Source organism: Pelodiscus sinensis, chromosome 4 (genome assembly GCF_049634645.1).
Source record: "Pelodiscus sinensis isolate JC-2024 chromosome 4, ASM4963464v1, whole genome shotgun sequence".
NCBI classification, from domain to species: Eukaryota; Metazoa; Chordata; order Testudines; family Trionychidae; genus Pelodiscus; species Pelodiscus sinensis.
The window spans coordinates 31,164,458-31,188,837 of NC_134714.1; the positions used below are offsets into that span (position 1 = coordinate 31,164,458).

The 24,380-nt window shown below is 42.7% G+C and overlaps 1 protein-coding gene across 3 annotated transcripts in view; it reads left to right on the forward strand.

The window, feature by feature from the left end:
* Positions 1-3,099: 3,099 nt before the first annotated feature.
* The window catches only part of CATSPERB (catsper channel auxiliary subunit beta), a 131,062-nt gene continuing 109,781 nt past the window's right edge, over positions 3,100-24,380 (forward strand). Inside the window, exons 1-6 of one of the 3 annotated variants that reach the window (XM_075926708.1) lie at positions 3,100-6,968; positions 10,215-10,299; positions 13,751-13,848; positions 14,766-14,918; positions 20,372-20,432; positions 21,727-21,822. In XM_075926708.1, the coding sequence (XP_075782823.1) occupies positions 10,215-10,299; positions 13,751-13,848; positions 14,766-14,918; positions 20,372-20,432; positions 21,727-21,822 (493 nt within the window). In that variant the 5' untranslated portion in view covers positions 3,100-6,968. Of the gene's footprint in view, positions 6,969-9,172; positions 9,377-10,214; positions 10,300-13,750; positions 13,849-14,765; positions 14,919-20,371; positions 20,433-21,726; positions 21,823-24,380 lie in introns of those variants that run through there. The other 2 variants (XM_075926707.1, XM_075926706.1) reach the window with 2 other exon arrangements.

The following is a 24,380-nucleotide window of genomic DNA, read 5'->3' on the forward strand; positions in this document are numbered from 1 at the left end:
GAGGAGAATGGGGACATGAGTTATCTGAACTACAACTCCCATGAAGCACCATGATAACCTATCCAAAAATTCTCCATTGGTGGGTAGGATTTCTAGCCACCCCTACAAATCGCTGTGGAAATACTGAAAATAATTGTATCTCCCTTGCTGTCTCTCATCCCACTAGCTTTACTCTTTCTTTATCTATTGTTTTCTCTGATGTTGTAAATGGCCTTCATTTGTATGTTTTAATGTTTTGGTTGAAAGGAAATCCCTTGTAAAGTGTTAGCATTGAGGGTACTAAGCACTTTCAGGAATGATGCCTCCAACTGACAGTTTAAATACTTGAAAAAACCTACTGATGAGAGTTTGATACTTTTGATTATTTAAATTGCTACCTAAATTCTAAGCAATGTACAAACATTATCTAATCCTCAGAACATTCATTTTTGACTGGTAAACAAATAGTCTTGCCCTCATTTTATGCTATCCTCTTCATCTACCAGACTTTCACACTCAACATCTGGTTTCATTTGGGAAGAACAAACTTATTGTAACCACTAGAGTAACTTGACTCTGATACAAACAATAATTCATGACAGAACATCTGCCTCAGAGAGACTCCCCACACTTGATGATGGATGTTTATTGGGACTTAATATATCTTTTAATATATTTCCTCCTAAGTGTTATTTAATCTCTCCCAAAGTATTTCATAGACCTAATTCTCCCATTCTCCAAATATTAGGTTTTCTGATTTTGGAGAGGGATTTACAAGTATATCCATTACGAAACAGCAAAACCAGGACCAAGATCCCCTCTACCAGAAGCAAACTGGAGCTATATTTTGCAAAGAGAACATAAGAATGACCAGACTGATTAGGCCAATGGTCCATCTACCTTGGTATCTTCCAACAGTGGCCAATGCCATATTCTTCAGAGGGAATGAACCAAACAGGGCAATCATCAAGTGAGCCGTCACCCATTCCCATCTTCTAGCAAACAGATACTAGGAGGACTTCAAAATCTGCATTCTGGTAAGATGCAATACAAATTCTACTGCAGCATTTAAATTTTAAAAATGGGAATTTTAAAATTGTATACAAAAATGAATAAAGTCACAGGGATGTCAGTCATTTAGATAAGGGATTCCGCACCATGCAAGGAGCAGTTTGGGCTAGAGATAGGCACACTTGATGCATACAGCTAATAAAATGAATGCTTGTTCCCAAGACATGTTTCTTGCTGCAATGTTTGTGGATCAGCAGCTTTTATGTTGCTGAGAGAATGACCTATTGTTTTTTTAGGTCTCAGCATTTAATTTTACTTATTATACTGGCCTGCACTTCCCCAAGTTTTGTCGTCTGCCCTCTTTGGAGACCATTGCATTTAATTTTTTTTTCCAAGACATTTTTTAGTTTTGCTTCTCTGACCAGCCACTTCTGACATATCCACCATCAATTCACGTGACTGGCATGCCTAGAACTATCTTCCCAGCACAACCATTCTCCTCCGCCTTCTCCAAGTTCTTTCTTGAAATATACTTCTTCAATGAAGCTTTCTAAAACTATAGCCATAAATGTAAAACAAACACTTCCCCTGCTTTCCCTGTTGTAACGGAGGCTCAAGATGTGGGAACTAAGTTAGCCAAGCAGCTGCATAGACCTATTGTCTTCACTCTCCTCCTCTACACACACCGTATTCTGGTTGCCTGCTCATGGAGTATCTGTCTTACTAGTGTAACACTGAAATGTTTTTATTGTCATAGTACCCAGATGTCTGATTAGGAACGCTAGTGTTTCCTGCTCCTCACCCCACCTTAACCACATATAGAAAAGATGGTTCCTGCTGACAGCCTAAGTCCTGTCCTATATATAAGACTGTCTGTTGAAACGTTTGACTTCTAGGGAGGAAGAGGAAAAGTTGTACTCTACTGCTGTATAGTGGCTGCTGTGAAAAGGAATAGCGACCAAGGGTCACACTTCACTGCTGAGATTATAAAACAGCTCTGCATAGCACTTGGTGTTTGACAACATTTCCACATTGGAGGACATCCACAGTTGTCGGGACTGGTGGAGCGTTCCAATCGTGTCCTAAAAACTGCTTTGAGAAAAGTTGTAGAAACTTCAGGCAAGCAGTGGGATGTACATCTCCCATTAATCCTAATGGCAATCAGATAGACTGTAGGAGCACATAGTTATACGCCCTACAAAGTCCTCTTTGGCCGACCGATGAGAACACCGGAGATTTGGTGGGTCAAAGGATGGGTGCCACCAGATGGCTTCCAACCTCGGATAAAAGCTTCCGAATAGAATCATAGAATAATAGGACTGGAAGGGACCTCAAGAGGTCATCGAGTCCAGCCCCCCCGCCCTCAAGGCAGGACCAAGCTCCGTCTACACCATCCCTGACAGATGTCTATCCAACCTGTTCTTAAATATCTCCAGAGAGGGAGATTCCACCACCTCCCTTGGCAATTTATTCCAATATTTGACCACCCTGACAGTTAGGAATTTTTTCCTAATGTCCAATCTAAACCTCCCCTGCTGCACTTTAAGCCCATTACTCCTTGTCCTGTCCTCAGAAACCAAGAGGAACAAATTTTCTCCTTCCTACTTGTGACACCCTTTTAGATATTTGAAAACCGCTATCATGTCCCCCCTTAATCTTCTTTTTTCCAAACTAAACAAGCCCAGTTCATGAAGCCTGGCTTCATAGGTCATGTTTTAGGAATACCTAAAACAGTTATTGGAAACGTTAAGTCAAATCCAACAATCAGTGGCTGTAACCTTAAAGAGTAATATTCAAGAGATGGATAAGAGATTGGCGGAAGAGCTGAAATTCCACGAGTGGAGTGTCGGTGATAAAGTTCTCTACCGACACTTCAATGAGAAGAGTCACCCCTTATCTCCAAGAAGGATGGGGCCTTGTTATATTATTAATAAAGATGGCCCGATGGTGTATCAAATTGAAATACCAACTAAAAAGAACCGAAAGATCGCAAAGTGGTTCCATTTGAGTCAACTTAAAGAATGGAAAGGAAACTAAATAAGAACTTAGTAGAACAAATAGATAGATAGGAGGGGTAGGAAGAACATTGAAATAATAACATCTGGAAAAGAAGGAAATTAAGAGATGGTGAAGAATGAACATTAATGACTTTGTTCTTATTTTTGTCTTTGTCTAGGATTGATCAACAAAAACATCATCTTTTATATAATATGTGTACTTACTGTAGTGGGAGTAAGGAATAGTGTTTCTAGTCCTGTCCCTGTACGGACACTTGAGACTCACAAGGGTGACCAGGATTAGAATGGGCAGATTTGGGCAGACATGTGTTCAAACAAAAGGACGGCTCGACTATCAGGGCATACTTTAAAGGCCTAACCTTTATTCAGGACGAATTATGGCACTGTCGCGTGGGCGATCGTCCTTTGAATGAGTGGGATATAAGACCCTTGCCCAAAGAGGTTTATGAATGGATGGTTCCACGTATGTTCGTTTGGACACAGGCTGAGTCACGAGATCCAATTTATAATCAAGAGGTGATCTCTTCTAAGACCTATATGCCTCAATTATCCATTAGCAAACGTTGGGAGATCAAATTACCTATTTTCCGCAGCCAACTGATTACGATTCTAGTTAAACAACACCAGAATTTTTGCCATCTCGTTATTCGAGATGAGCTGGAGGGAAACATCCTATTGTATTTTGTCATAGATAGAGATGATAGTAAAAAGAACGGCCTTAGTATAAATGGTTGGCTGAAGATGGAAATATATTCCAGCGTGTCCAAAAAGTGCATGTGGATATTTGTTAATCCCCATCTATGTGTTAATGAGTATATGGCGCATACTCCATCAGTTGAGCATAATAGGCGATGTTTGACCAATTGCCAATTATTAGTCCCTCGATGGACGGGCTCAATCTGTGTTTATTTGGATGTTTTATACTATCCAATAATAAAACCAGGACAAGTGATGTGGGTGATTTAAGTTTTATCATGACCACCATGTTACGGAGACTATTCCAGTTAAGGTTGTATCTCCTATAGGGGTTATACAATCTATACCCTTAAGCTGCACTGAAAATCAGAATCCGAATAGAGTAAGCACATTTGTGGCTTCTCCGAGTTGCAAGTTAGAACCGCAACCAGCTCGTTATGTATGTACAGGATTGTTCGTAGACAATATTACCAAGTCCGGTACCTGGACAGTGCTAGGAGTTTTTGGAGCAAAATTTCCGGTAAAAATCCTAGTAGCCGAACAACCTGAGAAACTTGAGATTGGACCATATGTTGTGAAAACGAATATGGCACGGCAAGTGTTGATCGAGCCAAAATATCAAGTAAAGTGGGTGCACATACCACTTGTGACCACCACTGTTGATATCAACAAACAGTGTGAGCCTTTCATAGAACCATTATTACAAGGCTGGGAGAAATGGTTATGGTCAATCATCCCCTCTAAACAACCTAATAGAAAGAGGCGAGACATAGTGGCAAAAGTTCTGGGTGGAGTTAGTCCTGGCTTAGGCATTGCATCAGTCATCGATAATGCTTGCCTAGCTAAGAATTTAGCAAAATTAACTTCAGGGACTGAAGATCTAGTCCATCCCCTCGAAGAGTCATTATTGGGCTTGGATAAAGTCCAAGTAAAATTGACCGATTTATTACCAACATGGGCACATTATCAGGAAGAAGATCATCTCCGGATGTTAAAGGGAATGCAGGTTTTGGTTAACGAAACTACATTGGCCTTAGCCTGTGTACAGGTGCAAAATATGCTTTTAGAATTATCGCACGACATTATCCACGATGCACTGGCAGGCACCCTTCCTATAGAAATAGCGGCCCTAATTAGTAAATTATCCACACCTTTTGAGAGGGAAAATCAGGACGTGTGGAATGTTTTGCATTCCGAATATGATCCCAGACGCAATGTTTTGCATATAGTAATACTGACAGTCTTAAGTGCACAAAAAGACATCGTATATCCAATTGTTACACTAGGCATGTTTATTAATGGCTCAGTGATGATGCTTATTACTAACAGAGCCTGGGCCTATCAAAATCAAGAAGATGTAGTAAACATGCAAGCATGCATAGCACAAAATCATTTAGGATATGTGTGCACAACCAGTCTGTGGAATCAAGGCCATTTATGTCTAAATGAGGCCGAAGGAGAATGCAATTATGAATTGCACCTGACACCTCTGGGTAATAACCATTCTGTAGTGGTCCAAATAGATCAACATTGCATATGCATACGGAGTTTGTGTCCTGTGTTTACTGTGAATAAATTTTACACAGTAGTCATGCCCAATTTTACTAACTTGTGTCTCTGTAAAGTTTTTGAGATACGTGGGTGTGATATAAATGTTAAGTTAATCAACGCTGAGTACGAGGACATTACCGTACGTTATGCCATAATTGACATTATAACACCGGTGTCATTGGGTCCCAACATTGACTCCATAAAAGCAATGATGGTCCATCCAGATTTGACAAGCATTATAAAAAGCATTAAAAACATCAGTGAATGGGTTCATATAGTAGTTCAACATGCAGCTGACGATATCATCCACATTGATAAACGAATTCATGTTACACCTACTTGGTGGACCAAATTATTTGGTGACATTTTTGGAGATCTGTCAACCATCAATGTAAAATCAGTACTAACTAACCCATTGGGCCTGTTGTATATCTACATAGCTGTCCTAACCTTGCTTACATTACTGTTATCTTGTTATGTGTGTTGCCCACGTCCGCGTATAAGAGATGAAATATTTGCATTTAATTCTGCCATGTAAGTTGATGAACATCTTCTGTTTCCACCTCAGTTGTCCATCAAGGAGGGGAAATGTAATGCAGAATTACTATGTAACATCAATGTCCATGTGTTATAAATGTAACAGACAGTTATGTAGCAACCACATGCTTTAAATGTAACTGTAACCAACCCAAAGAGTCTGAAAATGTAATATCCTGTACAGTGGACTTGTGAATATCTAAGGACTAGTGTGTAAATTCATTGTTAATATATATTAAAACACATGATATAGGTATAATATAGTCTTATTTCAAAATGGCTTCTCCGACTCCATTTTGAAATGGTAAAATTCTCTTGGCACCCATTAAGAACCCAGGTTATGTCACGTCCAACAGGTATGTCTGTTAGAGTTTAATATAATAATATGCATACCTGTTAGGATTTGAATATTTATAAATATGTATGAGCTATTTGTGTTCTCATCTATCAGCCAATCAATTTAAACATATGCAAATAGAGCATCATTGGAGAGCCAATCAGTTCAAACCTTGAGAACTTATGAATATTCATTAGCCTATGCTATTTAAGTCTCTGCCACGCAGCAGTTGTTGTTGCATCGGGTCTTTCTAGCGTTGGGTCTAGGTTAGCATAGGTCTGTTCTTGTATGCTTGTATATGCTTTCAGTCTTAGTCCTAGATACTGACGAATGAATGTATTAATTTAATTCTAGACTGATGAAACTGGGCGGAAGGCCTGTAGTTTCACCAATATTCCCCATAGGGTAGTTTAGTTAGATTAGGATTAGTATAGGGTAGACATCGTCGTCGTGTCTGTCCGTCAGGCTGCGTCGGTACGAGTAATTCGGCCGTCTTCGAGTCTGTTCGGCGGGTGCGTCGCGATTTAGGTTAGGTTTTATTTAGAGTAGTTAGGGTAGAAACAGAGTCTACAATCGCCTGATCCTGTTGCTCCGAAGTGCGAGAAGAGAGGTTGAGGCCAGACAATTCGCAGAAGGTGAATCTACCGCCGTCGCACTCAACCTGTGCTTCATGGGATCATCTTGGTTATTCCTCGCCCGAGGCTTTCCATTAGCCAGAGGCTTGAGGTCGCCAAGCACCGGATCATCTGCCGAGGGACGCCTAGCTGTTCCTCGCCTGAGACCCTAAGGGACCAAAGGTCGCTAGCATCACCACCGTTGCCCTTGCACCACCAGACTTTGTAAGTAGGTTTAGGAACCTTGGAGGGACTGCCCCTCCAATGTTCATGTAGTATAGAAAGGGGACTGCCCCCCTATTTTATTCGAGGTATATGTTTGTTAAATTTAATATGTAAAATATAGTCTTGTGGTCTAAATTTAGTTATTGTTGAGTTTTTATTTACTGCAACCTGTCTCTGAGATAGACAATCTCCAGGTGATTAGACACTGGTGGACATCCCGCACCTGAAATACCATCCCGAAGCGGATGCGTACAGTTACTAGGTAACTGTCCAGAGAGCTACTCCTAGTAGTTCCTCTGAATCTGTTAAGCAACAGGTAACAGGCAATCATTTGTGAGACTTCTCTAATCTTGGCCAATTTATGTAGCTGGTGATAGCCTTGCTTACTGTTTAGTTCTTCACTGTTGTTTTGTGATGCCACTTTTTTATACCCACAGCTTGTTTCTGTTTGTGCTCTCCTTGTGCCTTCCTGGCATAGGATGGGATGAAAAGCCACCAGATTCATTTATTTGAGTTCTCACAGTGATGTTGTGGGCATCTTTACAGAAAGGTGGCATGTTTAGAGGAAAAATGTTAGAGACTGTGTTTACATTTCACTTTTAAAGGTTCTCATTTGACATGAGGTACAAGAAATCACTCTGAAGTCAGTAACTTTCATAAGCAAATCAGGAAATACAACACCTCGTACCAAGTTTCTAAAAAGTCATTAGTACTCTTTCTCTCTCCTTCTTTTGTGTACTGGGGAGGGGATGCTTTTCAAAATTGATTTAATTCTTTAGAGATTCCAGTCCCAAACTAATTCTAGGTGTCCCTTCTTCCCAGTGAGAAATTTTACTTCTTGAATTCATGAGTCTCATGGATCAGAGTAAGGGGCTTTGAATGGGCAGAGAGAATAGGGTCAAGAGAGATATATGTGGTGAATTTTGTCTCAAGTTTTTAGCTGTCTCTGTCATGCTGTGTCTGTTTTAATTATAACAGGAAAGAAATAAGTACTGGCCTGGGGCAGGAGCATTGTGTGTAACAGGATAAGAACCAATGTGTATGTAAGCAGGGGAAATGGTCCCACTATTGTGGAGAACTTTCCTGGCTCCTACACTATCCCGGTGAAATGGGCTAGTGAAAGGATATGAGTCTCCACTCCCACTTCCTTTTCTCAGAGACCTCTCTGACCTCAAGGGCTTCCCTTCCACTCTCCTGCATGGCACAGTATCTCTGGATGCACAGTATCTCTGGAATGTAAGGACAGTTCTCAGTCTGTTCCATGTAGGTCGCAGGCCTCCTCCTCAGGCCCTGGCTGTGCTGCAGAAATGCTGCAGATCAGACACTTGCTTTGGGTAGCAGGACCCTTCTCCCTCCCCCAGCAGTAGCCTTCTACAGTTGGGGTTAAGATCCCTCTTGAAATCTGGCCTGCAAGGTCTCTTGGCTGGTGGAGTCCCCCTGCACTGGGTCTCTACCCAGGGTCCCCCTGATCTCTCCTGCTGCTGACTGCACCCAGCTCCAGCATGCTCCAGCCCCAGCCCCACTCTCTGCTGTACTACTGCCAGTTCCTGGGCTGCTTCTCTGACCCGTCTGGCTCTGTGGCTGCAGCCTCGCTCCCAACATGGCTGTGCTTCTGCGCTGTGTCTTTGGCTCTCTCTGGACTCAGCTCCCCTCCCCAACTCAGCTCAGGCACATGTTGTCTCCTTAGCTCAGCCCTACTCAGTCTGACCTAAACAAAAACTCAGCTCACGTTGGAGCACGGAGGACGGGACTTCCCCTAGACCTCTCACTCCCTCATTGGCCTGCCCGCCCTGGCAATCAGGCTGATGTGGCATGCTGGTCCCTTCCCATTGTTCCTGGGGGCTGACACACTCAGGATCCTGATTTCTCATATACCTTCATTTTGATAGTAGGAGCTAACTAGGAGTTTTAGTAAGGGGCCAACAGACCCCTTACATGTAGGTTAGCCTGTACTCTCTCAGACTCAGTAATAAAGACATTAATTAAGACAGCCCTGTGGATAAGTATGTGAATCTAGGGGCCCCGGGGATCTGCATTACAGTTCTCACTGGCAGGGATTTCTGAGCCCTGTGCCTGCTGCTTGTTGGAGCACCTGAGCCGCCACTCAGAAGTCTGAAAGGACAGTTGGACAGGCCAACTGCCATCCTTCAGAACTCTGAAGCTGGTTCCGGGTTAAGGATCTGCTGATTGGCTGCTGCGGAAGATAGGCACAAGAGCACAGCCAAGCAGATGGGGAAGGAATGGTGAAGAGACCAGCGTGGTATTGGGGTCTGTTTTGCTTGCTGTGTTAGAGCTGTCCTCAGAGGAAATACAGTGTCTAGAAAACACAACAACCAACAATAAAGTGAGCCAATTGGTGACAGCATAAAGAGAAAAAAAAATCAAGACAAAAAAGGGAACTATCAAGAGTTAAGAAATCATGATCATTCAGTGCTTTGTATTTAGAGAACATCTTCTACTCCAGGGGCTCAAAGTGGTTATAAATATTAGTTATCACAATGCCCGCGTGATTTCCCATTCTACAGTGAGGAAAACTGAGGCACAGAGAGATGTAGTGATCACACAGCTAGTCATAAGAACGGCCATACTAGGTCCAGACCAATGGTCCATCCAGCCCAGTATCCTGTCTTGCTGACAGTAGCCAATACCATGTCCTAGAGGGAGGGAACACAACAGATAATCCTCATGTGATCCTTCCTTTGTCACCCACCTCCAGAGAAAGAGGCTAGGGACACTATTCCTACCCATCCTGGCTATTAGCCATTGAGGGACCTAACCTAGTCAGTGGCAAAAGTTAAACATAGACTCTAACTACCAATTACCACTGCCTGTTCTACAGCAATATCTCTACAAGAAAGAACTGCATTGTGAAACATTACAGGATGGGCAGCATAATCCACATTATAAGGAAAAGTATAACTTACAGAAGCTAAGCGATTTGTCAAGAAACCAGTGGTGGATCAGGGAGTAAAAGCCAAAAGTCCTACAAGTCTTCAGCATGAATTTTTTTGTAAAATGGCCTATTTATATAGAACTAGTAGAATTATTGTTCTTATTCGGGGATGTCCCTGTGGGTGCTCCACTATGGGGTGCTGGGTTTGCCCCGGAAAGCCCAGCACCCCCCATAGTGGAGCACCCGCGGGGACACCACCTCGAAGAACAACAGTTACTGCACCGGAGGTGAGTAACTTCGCTTTTCATAATACATTGCTAGATTATAAAATGTTTTTTGTTTTCTTTAAACAGATGGACTCACTTGTTTTATATATTGCATTTGGAGCCATTTTAAAGATGCCTAATCTGTCTTCAGGAATCACTTATAATGTGCAAGGCAAGTTGTAATTTAGTTCTATCAGAGTACTTTCAAAGATGTTAACTTGCTCGTAGTCAATTTACCTCAGGGCTACTCAACACGCGGCCCATGGGCTGCTTGCAGCCTGTTTGTTTGTGGCCTGTGCTGGGGTATGGGTTTATGCGGGGCTCAACACACAGCCCACCGGTGGGATCCTTTGAACATGGCATCCACTGGGAACATGCTCCACAATGGCGAGTCAATATAATGGTCTTCTGTTGATATGCATTTTAGTAGTTAAATTCCTGGACTGTCATTGCTCATTAAGGGTATGTCTACAGTGCAAGCTTATTTCAGAAAAAGCCATTCTGGAAAATATCTTCCAGAACAGCTTATTTCAAAATAAAGCATCCACATTCCAGGGAAGCCTCCAAATTAGGCCAAGGCACGCTCCCTTAATGTGGATGTTCTATCTCTGTTTAGAGCCCCAGGAGGCACTGGGGAGGAATAACTAAGAATGGCTCTTGTGGGGAGCTATTTCAACATAGCAGCAGTGGAGCATCCGCACACACCCTCTTCCAAAAGAGCTTTTTCAGAAGAGGCATTATTCCTTGTGGAACGAGGCTTACCAACGCTGGAAAAAGCCCTCTTTTATTTTGATTTTCTTTCGAAATAGCACAGTTGATGTGTGGACGCTAGTATTGTTTTTCTGGAATAACGGCCATTATTCCGGAATAACAGTGCAATGTAGATACACCCTAAAAGTACTGTCATATGGATGGAAATTGATTATATATTGCATTTTATTAATATCAGCAGAATTCTGACTTAAATTGGGCCTGTGTGTTTTGTAGTCTTGCCTTAATCTTTGTATTCTTGCCTGTCAGTATGAAAGAAGTCCATTTGCATATGTATGCAACCACACTTAAGTTGCGGCCCATGGCATGCACTGAATATCACTGTGGCCCCTGGAGCTTCCAAAGTTGAGTAGTTCTGGTTTACATGGTGTGTAGTTATGGACTCATATTCAGAAATTCAAAATGATCATATTGAAACTAGCAGCATGCTACTCTTAATTTTTTTTTTTTTGAGACTCATGTTCCCATGATGACATACAAAGCACTACATTGCATCATGCAGTGAGGTAGAGTTACATTTTTATACATATTGGGCAAAACCATTCCTTTGCTCTGTCCTTTTGATCTCTTTCCCATGGTCCCCACTACAGCATTTGAGCACCTTATAAAAATTCTATAATACCAGAACTCGTAACTAACACTGAATGCCCAGACACTGACACAGGGGAGATGCTTTCTTCTACTTTCAACTTGCTAGAAGTCCATTCCTTGAAAATGAAGACTTGGCAACAGAAATCCATACATTTGCCATGGCCAGTCTAATTACTGTAACAGTGCACCCAGAGCTCAAGGTAGAAGTAATACAGACACTCCCACTTCTGCAGAATGAAGTAGCCTGTCTTTTATCAGAGGGGTAGCCGTGTTAGTCTGAATCTGCAAAAGCGACGAGGAGTCCTGTGGCACCTTATAGACTAACTGAAGTGTAGGAGCATAAGCTTTCGTGGGCAAAGACCCACTTCGTCAGATGCATGCATCTGACGAAGTGGGTCTTTGCCCACGAAAGCTTATGCTCCTACACTTCAGTTAGTCTATAAGGTGCCACAGGACTCCTCGTCGCTTTAGCCTGTCTTTGTCAGTCAAACAAACCATTGAGATCACATGGCAGATTTCTTCATTCCCTTCTCCCTCCCAATTTGTTTTCAATGCCAATTTCTAGGCTTTGGCATTGTGTTACAAAGTCATCAATGGATCACAACCCAATATTGTTATGAAATATCCAATGATCCACAATAGCCTGAGACAATTATATTCTGCTGGAAGAAGACAGACAATGCCCACAAGACTGGCTAGTAAGAGATTCCAAATAGTGGTTGGTTGGGTTCTGAGACTATTTCCTGTTTGCTCATTATAACAGAAAAGTTTTTGCAGAAAGATGCATCTGCCAAAGTCCTTTCAAAGCATTAAGACTTTGGTTCAGTTCAGTTACTTCTGGTATTTCATTCGAAAGCAGTGCTCTTGCACTCTTTCACATACAGCCAAACCAAGCAGAGTTCCCAGAGTGACAGAATAGACACAATATGAAGGTCTGTTATGGGCAAAAATATGAAGCTTTAATTTACCATGTTCATCAAGATGGAGATGTGTAAAAGTCGAATGCTGTAGATTTTTTTCTAATTCATACCAGAAAATCAGAAGACACTCTGGAATTTGTCAGAAACTAGAGCCTTAAATTGCTTTTAATTGGGGTTACCATGTTTCTCTATGCGGAATACGTGACACCTGATAAAATTGATCACTTACTCAAATGAGTTCAAAGGCTGTCAATCAGAAGTATGTAGTTGGAGTCTTTGTTTGCCTTCTTACCTTTAATGTTTGCCAAGGGAATGGTGGCACACGTACTCCTGTACACCCTCATAGGGTTGGGGGTGACTGACCTGACCCAACCCTCTCTGTCCAGTGCTCTCCATCCTCCATGCCTGGCTAGGGCCCCAGGATGGACCCACCTCTTCTGGTACCTGGTACTGCATCTTCTCAAGGCAACATGTGGGGGATCATGCTGCTTTGCCTGATCACTAGCCTTACACACCCATCCTCACCATCAGCCGCTGGACAACCCTCCCCATAGCACCACCACTGGTGGATGGGTGAATGGTAAGCATGGATCTGGCCAGCAGTAGGACCCACCAATACTGATGGAAGGGGAGAGACCGAAAATATGGAACAATTTGCCCTCTTCTTTTAAAAGGGCATGAAGTCTTTCATATGGGGCTGTAGTTTTAAAATGGAGCTTCTGGTCACTCTACTTTTAATTATCAGGGTTAATGGGGTTACAGTGTTATGATGGACCACAATCTAAATGACCCTATGTGGGTGCTTAACTCAAAATAAGCTACTCAAATTGAGCTATATCAATTGTGTAGCTTATTTTTGAATTGGGAGCATCTACACAGCACTTATTTTGAAACAGAGCATTCTTCATCCGACTTCCATTACTCCTTGAAATAATGTTACTGTGTAGATGTACCCTGTGAGTCAACAATGTAATACTGTACTACTAGCAGGACTCTCTTGTATGCAGATGAAAGTAATAATTCTTCTACTCTATTCAGCACTGATAAGGCCTCAACTGGAGTATTGTGTCCAATTCTGTTTTTAAACACAGGATGGGCAAACACTTATGGACTAAATCACCTATTGAGGTACTTTCCAGCTCTACATCTCTATAACTCTGTGGTCAGGTCCCTGATAGATGAGTGTACTTATTTTTTTAATAACGTGCTTGCTAATTTTCCTTATACTTTAGTACAAATTAATACATTATCCTTTTCCTTTCCAAAATTAATATTTAGTTTTAGCAGACATTTCTGCAAAGGATATTTCAAACATTAGACTATATTTTTTGTCTCTTTCAGTGAAGGAGAATTCAAGTTTCTCTTGCTATACTGAACCATTAGATGATACAGGCACAAAGCCCAAAGTCATTAAATTGTACCTTGGTTCACAAAATTTGGTAAGTTCCCAATTAAGCTTTATATTTGTGATTGTTCACTGTGTATAGATAAAACTACATCACTGTGGTTTACTATTTTAATTCAGGATCATGAATTAATTCCTCTTCATAGTTGAAAGTGTTACCTATGTGTAAATTTGTCATGTATAATAAAGACTTTAATTAAAAATGAAGCTTCAGAGGGGTAGCCAAGTTAGCCTGTAACAGGAAAAACTTAAACAACAAATAGTCTAGTAGCACCTTAAAGACTAACAAAGCATGTAGATGGTATCATGAGCTTTTGTGGGCACAACCCACTTTTTCAGATAACAGGAGTTTTTCAGATGAAGTAATTTTCATTAGCTTGAACAATGACCTCAAGGTAACAAATTAGATTTGAGAGTTGACCTATGGCATTGGAGAGTATGGTGATTTGACATAATTCAAAACGATAATTTTCTCTACATTTGCTTTGAATTACTACTTTAACCTAACATCTCTATGACCAAACAATTTGGAAATTGTTCATGTGCCCATATGTCATTCAAATACTTTTATTAATAGATATATTTAACAATAGACAGGAATTGCCCCAGTAGCTATCCCCTTTCTACGGCTATACATACTAGATAGATGTAGAAGCAAATTTTAGTCACAAACATGATACTAAAAATGGTTCATTGGTATATTGAACATAACGTATATTTGGTCTGATGCACTTTTATATCATAATATGCATTTTCTACTTTTGCAGCTGCAAAAGCTACTTAGCCAAAGTTTGATATGCACAATCAATTTCAATTAATTAAGCCACCATCTAACTTGTGGGGTGTTTGATTAAGCCTGTGGGGTGTTTGATTATTTTTGGTAATTGCAGCAAGTTGGGGAAAGACAAGTGTTTCTGTGCTAAAAGTCTGTGGATTTTTTCTTCCTCAAAGAAAATCAGCTGTCATCTATATAATGTAAACCAGGAGGATACTTTGGAGAACAGAAAAAAGCTTCTACTGTTATATACCTCATTAGGGCTTGCTCCCAGCATTCAGATCTTCAACAGTACCTATTCTGGGATCTTCTACTTCAGAATGAAACTGGTAACATTTTGTTCTTTTTCAGTGCATGTTTGATAAACAGTAATTTGGTAAGCATTGGACAGTATATGAAAGCAATTTTATCCCGCTCCTCTTACTTAACCTTTATCCCTTCCTACCAGGCAGTTAGATTACCTTTGGATTTCTGTCAGAATTAGAGATCAATGCAAAAGAATTGCATTTAAATAAGGTTTTGTCCAATTTAATCCCTTCGTGCCTATTTTTTTATAGTTCACAAAGGAAGCAGGGAGAAGTGGTGGCAGCAGCTATTTCTGATGTATCAGATATAGGATTTGGAGAAGTAAGGACTGGACTATCAGAGTTAGGTAGAGAGAGAGGACACCAAATAGGGAGGCATGCACAGAGGCAGAGCAGCTGACAGACTTTTCCAGGTTTCTGGGCAAGATGGGGGGTCAGCTCCATGCACCTGGAAAGAGCTGGGCCTTAGGCAAAGGGACAGGGCTGGGGCTAGCTTCCCCTAACCAGTCCTTCAGTGCTGCCTGAAGTGCTTCGACTGGGCTGCCAGTGGCAATTTAAAGCACCTAGAGGATCTCCAGATGCCACCACTGCTGCAGTAGTGGTGGTGGTAGGGGCCAGGAGACCCAGACTCTTGTAAATCACTGGGTCCCAGGGAATCTGCCCCTTCCTCCCTTGCCATCAGTGAGCCTGAGCAGAGGAATGGCAGACAAAGAAGCAACATTCAGGAACAACTAAGGATGTTAAAATGTGATTATCTGCCTAATTGATTCATCAATAAGTACTGCTCTACAGAACCACAGCAGGGGTAGCTCCAGGAGACTACTTGAGCTGGGACTGAGCAGCCCTGGCTCATGCCAGCTCTGGAGCCACCCATGCTGCAGCTCTGCATTTTAAATGTAGTAACAACCCAGCCACTCTAACTATATTTAAGTGGGTCTTTGCCCACGAAAGCTTATGCTCCTACACTTCAGTTAGTCTATAAGGTGCCACAGGACTCCTCGTCGCTTTTGTATATTTAAAATGCAGAGGCGCAGAAATCAGCATGAGCTCGGACTGCTCAGGAGTGTCTGCCATGAACAGGGGCTGGTGTGGGACCCCTGCAGACAGGGACTGCTGCACAGCAGCATCCCCTATCCCTCCCCCAAGAGGCAGCAGGGATGGCAGGTGGCACCCTAGAGACTTTTAAGCTGGCTCCCCTCAGCACTGGTTTCTACAGCGTTCTTGTCCATTTCAAAAGCAGAAGCACCCGCAGTGGGAACCGGCATGAGTTTCCTCACTGTGCCTCTGCTTCCCCTAGCCCCTTTGGAGACGGTGTTGGGGGGAAACCTGCTTAAAGCCGGTTCCTCCCAGCACTGGCTCCTGCTCCCTCTTCCCCAGCTGCCTCTCTCTGATAGAGGCAGCAAGGGGGGAGGAGCAACTTGTCGAGTGGCTACTCGACTATCTGATAAGCGTTTGCTTATCAGATAGTCGACTAGTCACTTGCATCCCTAGGAGAAACTAGAAGAGCTACAGGCCAGCAGGTCAGAACACTAGCGAGCTAAAAACCAGTTCAGAAGGAAATGCACTGTCTTGGGATCTGGATGGTGCGATGGAGCCTTATCTGCACAGAGAAAGGAAGTGCTGCAACCTTTCAAAGTTTCAAGCTGGTCTGAATGTACTATTTTAATGGTGAGCAGGAATTAAAGAGTTAAGCCCAGGACAAAGAGAAATTCATATTCCTGATGAATTTAGCAAAGCTTTTGATACAGTCACCCACAATATTCTTGCCAGCAAGTTAAGGAAGTATGGATTGAATAAATGGACTGTAAGTTGGATAGAAAGCTGGCTAGACTTTCAGGCCCAACGGGTAGTGATTAATGGCTCGATGTCAGGTTGGTGGTCTGTTTCTAGCAAAATGCACCAAGGATCTGTTCTTGGACCGGTTTTGTTCAACATCTTTATTAATGACCTGGATGAGGGGATGGATTGCACCCTCAGCAAGTATGCAGATGACACTAAGCTAGAGGGAGAGATAGATACACTGGACGGCAGGGATAGGGTCCAGAGTGACCTTGACAGATTAGAGGATTGGGCCAAAAGAAATCTGATGAGGTTCAACAAGGACAAGTGCAGAGTCCTGCACTTGAGAAGGAAGAATCCCAAACATTGTTACAGGCTGAGGACTGAGTGGCTGAGTAGCAGTTCTGCAGAAAAGGACCTGGGGCTTACAGTGGATGAGAAGCTGGATATGAGTCAACAATGTGCCCTTGTAGCCAAGAAGGAGAATGGCATAATAGGTTGCATTAAGAGGAGCGTTACCAGCAGATCTAGAGAAGTGATTATTCCCCTTTATTCGGCTCTTGTGAGGCCACATCTGGAGTATTATGTCCAGTTCTGGGCCCTGCACCATAGAAAAGATGTGGACACGTTGGAGAGAGTCCAGCGGAGGGTGACCAAAATGATTAGGGGACTGGAGCACATGACCTATGAGGAGAGACTGAGGGATTTGGGTTTGTTTAGTCTTCAGAAGAGAAGAGTGAGGGGGGGGGGGATTTGATAGCAGCCTTCGACTTGCTGAAGGGAGGGTCCAGAGAGGATGGGGAGAGGCTGTTCTCAGTAGTGACAGATGACAGAACAAGGAGCAATGGTCTCAAGTTACAGTGGGGGAGGTCTAGGTTGGATATTAGGAAAAACGATTTCACTATAAGGGTGGTGAAGTACTGAAATGGGCTACCTAGGGAGGTGGTGGAATCTCCATCCCTAGAGGGTTTTAAGTCTCGTCTTGACAAAGCCCTGGCTGGGTTGATTTAGTTGGGATTGGTCTGCTATGATTCTATGATGCCACCCTTATTCCCACACTTTGTTCAGGCTGTGCCGGCATATCAGAACAGTGGGTTACAAGCCAGAATAAGTATGACATAATCTTATGTCTTCCATTTTGAGACCTGAGTTGATGATGGAGTCTGAATCGTGCTAGTCCTGCTCTGGCTGCCTATTCGAGCCATCCCTAGAGTTTTAACTGAGGCCTTATCCACTCACACAAGTTGTACTGCTGCACGGTAACTGTACTGGTATATGCAAAGGTCTTTGTGACCTCCTGAAGGAGGGCCTGTTGTCATACTATAACCTGTCCCAGTAAGGCAAAAGGGAATTCTCCAGGCCTGCTTACTAAAGCTGCAGGGAAGAATCCAGTCAGAATCCAGCATGCTCAAATAAAAGGAGCTGCAGGACTTAACAGGCCAGTTTCTGGCTGGGAACAGAGGGTTGGGAAAAGATGCTCCTTTTTGGCCAACGAAACTTGACTGGATGCATCTACTAAAAGTGTTGGAGAGAAAGAACTTGAGAACTTTAACCTTGTAGAAACAGATGAAGACAAAAAGACCAAGTAAGAAGAGGTCAAAGGAAAATAGCTGCAGCTAAGTAAAGGAGGCCATGTGGGGCTACTATGGATAGTTTCCCTGGGAGGGAACCTGGAGCGGTGATTGTGCCTGGGTTCCCCAGCTGGCAAAGTATCCTAAGGCCTAAGGGAACTAGGCTCCTTTAGAAGCCCAAGAAGGGGGCTGGATTTAAAGGGTCCTGAGATGAGGCTAAAGACCCCTGTGAAGGCAGGCAGTTTAATGAATTCTTTGCTGCCCCAAAAGTTGGGGCTTTTGAATGTGGGACTTTGGCCCAACAAGGTCAGCAACCTACATGGGGTGCCAAGATCAGGAAAAGGTTATAATACCATGCCCAGCCACCAGGACTCTCTCAGGAAAGGAGTGTCTCTCTTATCGCATTATAGTTAAAGCAGGGGTGGGCAATAATTTTTGCAAAGGGGCCACTCCAAGAATTGGTAAGTGGTCACAGGCCATACTTTTCTGCTATATTAATACAAGTTCTTGGATGGAGTTTGGGTACACAAAGGAGCTCTGTGCAGAGAACTGGGGTGAAGGGTCTGGAAGGAGATTATGGGTGCAGGAGGGGTTCTAATCTGGTGCAGAAGTTCAGGAGGGGGTCTAGGGTCTGAGATGGGGTTTGGATGCAGGAAGGGGATGGTGGTAACCTGGGGAAGGGGGTTGGGTGCAGGAGGGGATATTAGGTGCAGGCTTTGTCTGGGAGGGGGTAGTAGGTTAAGGCTCTGGCTTTTGCACTCACAAGCACTGTCTCTGCAGCTCCCATTGGCCAGTTTCCAGCCAACAGAAGTTTGTGAGGATAGTGCTGAGGGCAGGGACAGCGCATGGAGACCCACTGCCCTCCTCCTGCCAAGGGTCATGAATGCAAAGACACACTTGTTTTGCAGCCAACTGCTGTGAGTGACATGTTGGACCATGGCAGGCAGGCAGCTTGCCTGATCTCCCCACCGAGCCATTAGCAAACTGGAGGGTTATAGCGGACCAAATTGAAATGTCTGGTGGGCCAGATTTAGCTCGCCCCGAGTTAAAGTGGTATAATTCCCCCCACTGTTAGATGCTGTTATACCAGTATGAAAGTGTTTTATCTGGGAATAATTTTATTTCTGTACAGGAAATAAAATTATTTATACTCCTATAAATTACCTTTGTCTATATAACTGTATCATAGTAGGGGTTGATACAATTATATTATTTTAAAAAATCACACCACCTAAATGATCACACTGGAAGAATCTTTGAATTTTACATGAGACTATAATTTTTATTTTGAGTTCCGGGGGTGAGGGTGCTTCAGAGGCAGCCGCATCAGGCACTAGCTGTAAAAAGCAGTGGGCAGGTTGTCACTTTTGAGCAATCTCTGACTGATAAAGAGCATGCACTTTAAGGGAGCTGTTGCATCCTACATTCTTCATCAGAAAGAACTGGGTTAGTGTGATACCAAGATTCAATGAGGTGGAAGCAAAAGTTAAATAGCTCCCAGATATGAGCTAAATATTTTCTGGTGTATCACCATTAACTTCACCCTGATGTAAGCTCAGGGTAAGCCTGCCATACAGTCAAAGGATGTGACTGTGGCTTTAGCTGATTTACTCAAGCTAGTTTTAATTAGGGTGACCAGATGTCCTGATTTTATAGGGACACTCCTGATATTCTGGGATTTTTCATATATAGTTGTGCATTATTCCCCTCCGCCCTCCCCCCAGTCTCATCCCAATTTTTCACATTTGCTATCTGGTCTCCCTAGTTTTATTTTTGCTAACTTGGATACTGGAGCAGTAAAGCCATAGCAATGTATGCTTCAGCATCTGGAACCCAGGCTTGCTCTGCCATGGTTTCACTATAAGGAATGGAATCTTGTTTATTTTTTTCAATTACTTTTATGCAGCATCCACATCCAGATATAAAGTGTGCATTGTAATGAACAAATACCATGAAAGAGAGACTCTGACAGTAGCTTGTGTGATTGCATTGCTTCTGTTTCATCATAGATGGATTTAACCCAATGTTTTTGTGCTCTTTGAAAATATTGGGGGCGGGGGAGAAAAATAAAATATATGATTTAGAATCAGACAAATAAAATATTCCATTGGTATTTTTCAATAAAAGGGAAAGAATCAGTCTACCTGGACTATTGATATTCCCAGAAGAAACATTACATATAATACAGGTAAAAACTATATTTTAATTGCATATATATCACTGTCTGCATGTTTTCCCTCAACTTCAACTGAAGTTTTCCTATTCTTAATTTCATCCTTTATTACTAGGTTTACGTCTTTGTACTAGCCTATATAATTCCTTTTAGTTCTTGGCCTCTCTCATAAACGAGAAGTTCATGTCCCTGTACAGTAATCTCTTATCCATTCTGTAATAGTTAGCCTTGTTAATCTTTCCCTACATATCTAATAATTTTGATTTTCTTCACCTTCAATTTAATGTCTTTTGATATTGAGTTGAGCACCTTCAGCTATCATTGAAATTTATTCAGAATTGCATATCTCTTAATAAATCAGGCCAGACTTCGTTAGGTACCCAATTTTAGGCACTTATCTTTTAATATACTTTGCCAATGACTGTTCCTTGCTTGAGATTTCTTGTTTTTGTAATCAAACTTACTCTGGTTTATTGTTTTGGAAATTCCTGTTTGTTGTCCTGTCACCTGTTTCTTATGGAATTAGTGCTTTCCATGTTCATTCCCTGCCTTGCATATCGGTCTTTCACATTGTTTTGTTTCCTCTGTATTGGTTTTCATTTTCTCAGTCTGAATCTTATGCGATGTCTTCCTTTTTAACATAGCTAGATAGTTCTCTGTTGTGACTGGTATTCACACTCCCTTCCAAACTTGTTAATGTCACTATTTGATTTGCTTCCACTTCCACTTGCTTAATAAAGATGTGAAATAAACCCATGTCATACTAGATAGCCCCACCGCATTATACACTACATATTTGCATTTACCTAGTTGGTGGTCCTTCAGTTCTTTTTCACGGTGTGCAGCAATGTTTCTATCTAAGACAGTGCAGATAAATATTTTGACTAGGAATCAGTGATAGGCAGTATCTTTTTAGCTCTTTAAAAATCCAAATAGACTACATCTTGTTCTCTATATTATGTTACCTTATTACGTGAAATGTGGCAAAATGAAACCACATAATGAATGATTTTTGGACCAGATCCTGATGCGTGTTACTCAATTTTTATTAAGCACTTATTTAAGAGATCTTCCATTGACTTCAGTAAGAATTTTGGCTGAATGAGGGCTTCAGAATTGCTTGGTTCTTTTACAGACAAGAAAATTAAGGGAAGTTATTCACTTTGGATAGATTAAAGTAATGGGAAAACCTCTATATGAAGGGAGACTGAAATATGAAAAAGAACCTTTTTGTGTGAATCATTTTTCTGTTTTGTTTTTATAAGACTCTAACCATTGTCAATGTTGTATTCACTTCATGTTCAACTAGATATTGCTCCAATAGAGGAATGGTTTGTAAGATTCACCATGCATCATGGATTAAATATGTTTGCTACTGAAGGAACATTACTGGATGTTCTGAGGGGTAAGAATCATTCAGAAACACAGAATTATTTAGAACAAAAAACTGTTAAGATGAGTTAAAGATAATATTGGTCCAAGTTAAGATTACCCTTAAATCTAAACATTTTAAGATATGGAAATGTACTGCCAAGGCATGCAAATAACCTTAACTCTGCTCTATAGTGGAACCATTATGGAAATTTTTAAAAAAATCTTTAAAAATCGATCTCTTCTAGTCTTGGGCTACAAATGCTAAAATAATTTATTAATCATATTCATAGTTATTGTACAATATTTCTACAGGACAGAGTTTATCTAAAAAGTTCTGTGGAAAGATACATCAAAATGACGAATACTCCTTTTTCAGTTAATTTTATGAAAAACTATGTACCTTACCAATTCCTTGATCAAATCAGTTGATTGGAGGAGCTGGCAGTGCTGTCCATATTTCCTATGGAAAAAACTCCTGCTTTCAGTTGCTTATAAAACTGTGTGAAACTTCAGCTTTTTGGGCAGAAGTTTACCGTGATTCATGCTGATTTTTTTTCCTAGCCAAGACAGCTGACCTGTTTCTAAAAATAAGGCTGGGAAGAAAATATGTTTTTTCCAAAATTTTTAAAAAAATCAAATGATCTATCACTCCTTGATTTGGAACAGGGACTTAACATTTGGCCTTTTTGTCAGGCCAATCCCCTTGCTTTTTCCAGTCCCTGTGAAAAATCGACCCAAATTTGGCCAAGTGTCAAAGTGCCTCCATCACTACCTGGTGAACCTCACTGGCTGGCTAGTTCACCTGGTTTCACAGTCACAAAAGCATACCATGCTGTTCATCTTTCATCAAGGTGTGAATTTATTTGGCTAAAGTGGAACATTCTAAGATTGGACAGGAAGTTGGGGTAGAGAAAGTAGGAATTAATGAGGGAGGAATGAGGAAAGGGGATACAGTTTTGAGAAGGAGCTGGGATGTAGGAAGAGAAATGAGACTAACTAGATGGTAGCTAAGACAAGGAGCAAGAGACTGGGTGAAGATCATGGAGATGGAGATTAGAACTGAGAGTTACACTGGAGGAGGGTAAACTGATTGCATAAGGAGTCTGGATGGAACAGCTGTGGCTTGATTGGTAAGGAATTTGTGGAGACAGGAATTGGGGTGCAGAAAATGGGAACTGGGACTGGCTAGAAAATGAGGCAGGATCAGCATGTGGGGAAAAAATAGTATATGAGCATGTAATTAAGACTGTCATACTGCATATACACCAGGAGGATGAAATAAGGTTGTACAGGCAACCTTAATTATGGTATTTCCTAACTCTTGAATGTTGACTTTGCAACCTTAGTAATCTTTTAACATTGTTTTATGAGTGTAATTTTATTTTAAGTGGCAGTATGTACAGGCAGTCCCCGGGTTACGTACAAGATAGGGACTGTAGGTTTGTTCTTAAGTTGAATCTGTATGTAAGTCGGAACTGGCGTCCAGATTCAGCCGCTACTGAAACTGACCGCCAGTTCTGACTTACATACAGATTCAACTTAAGAACCCCAAGTCAGCTGCTGCTGAAATTGATCAGCTGCTGATTCCAGGAAGCCCGGGGCAGAGCAACTGTGCCTTGGGTTTCCTGTAGTCAGCGCTGGTCAGTTTCAGCAGCGGCTGACTTGGGGATGCCTGGGACAGAGCAGCTGGGGTGCTGCTGGGTTGCTCCAGTAGCGCCGCTCCTCGGCGCTACTGGACCAACCCAGCAGCACCCCAGCTGCTCTGCCCCAGGTGTCCCCAAGTCAGCCGCTCCTGAAACTGACCAGCAGCGGCTGAATCAGGACGCCTGGGGCAGAGCTGCTGGGGTGCTGCCGGGTTGGTCCAGTAGTGCCCAGAGCGGCGCTGCGGGACCAACCGGCAGCGCCCCAGCTGCTCTACCCCACGGTCCACAACAAAAGCCTGGTCTGCTGGGGGGGGGGCACACTAGCTGGGCCCCCCCCCCCAGCAGACCAGGGACAGGGGGAGCAAAGCCGCAGCGGCGGGGTGCCGCGCCTCTGAGGCTTTGCTCTGGCGCGGGACCCCGCCACGGCTGCGGCTTTGCTTGCGGTGCCCCTGGTCTGCTGGGGACCGTCTCCAGCAGACCAGGGACACTGCGAGCAAACCTGCCGCGGCTGCGGCTTTGCTCCCGGTGCCCCTGGTCTGCTGGAGACGGTCCCCAGCAGACCAGGGGCGCCGGGAGCTGCTTTTCTCGCCCCGGAGTTCGAGGTGGCGGACCGCTGCCTGCGAGCTCCGGGGCAAGAAAGCCCCATTCGTACCTTCGTAAGTGCAGTCGGGGACTGCCTGTACAGTTTCCATAAGCTGCATGCAAATGTATTTTCTTATTACATATTGTTTTTCATGTACAGGTTGGACCTCTTTGGTCTGGCACCCTCAGGGAGGGAGGAGGGCTTTTGCCAGAACAGGGGAGGTCATTTCTGGCCCCTCTGCTGCTGGCCCAATTTTGTGTCCTGCTAGGCTACCTCGGTCCCCCCAGCAGCCCAACGTACCAGGCTTCCCAGCTCCTGCCCCTCATCCCCTCCCCACACTCCCATCAGCGCTATACACCAGAT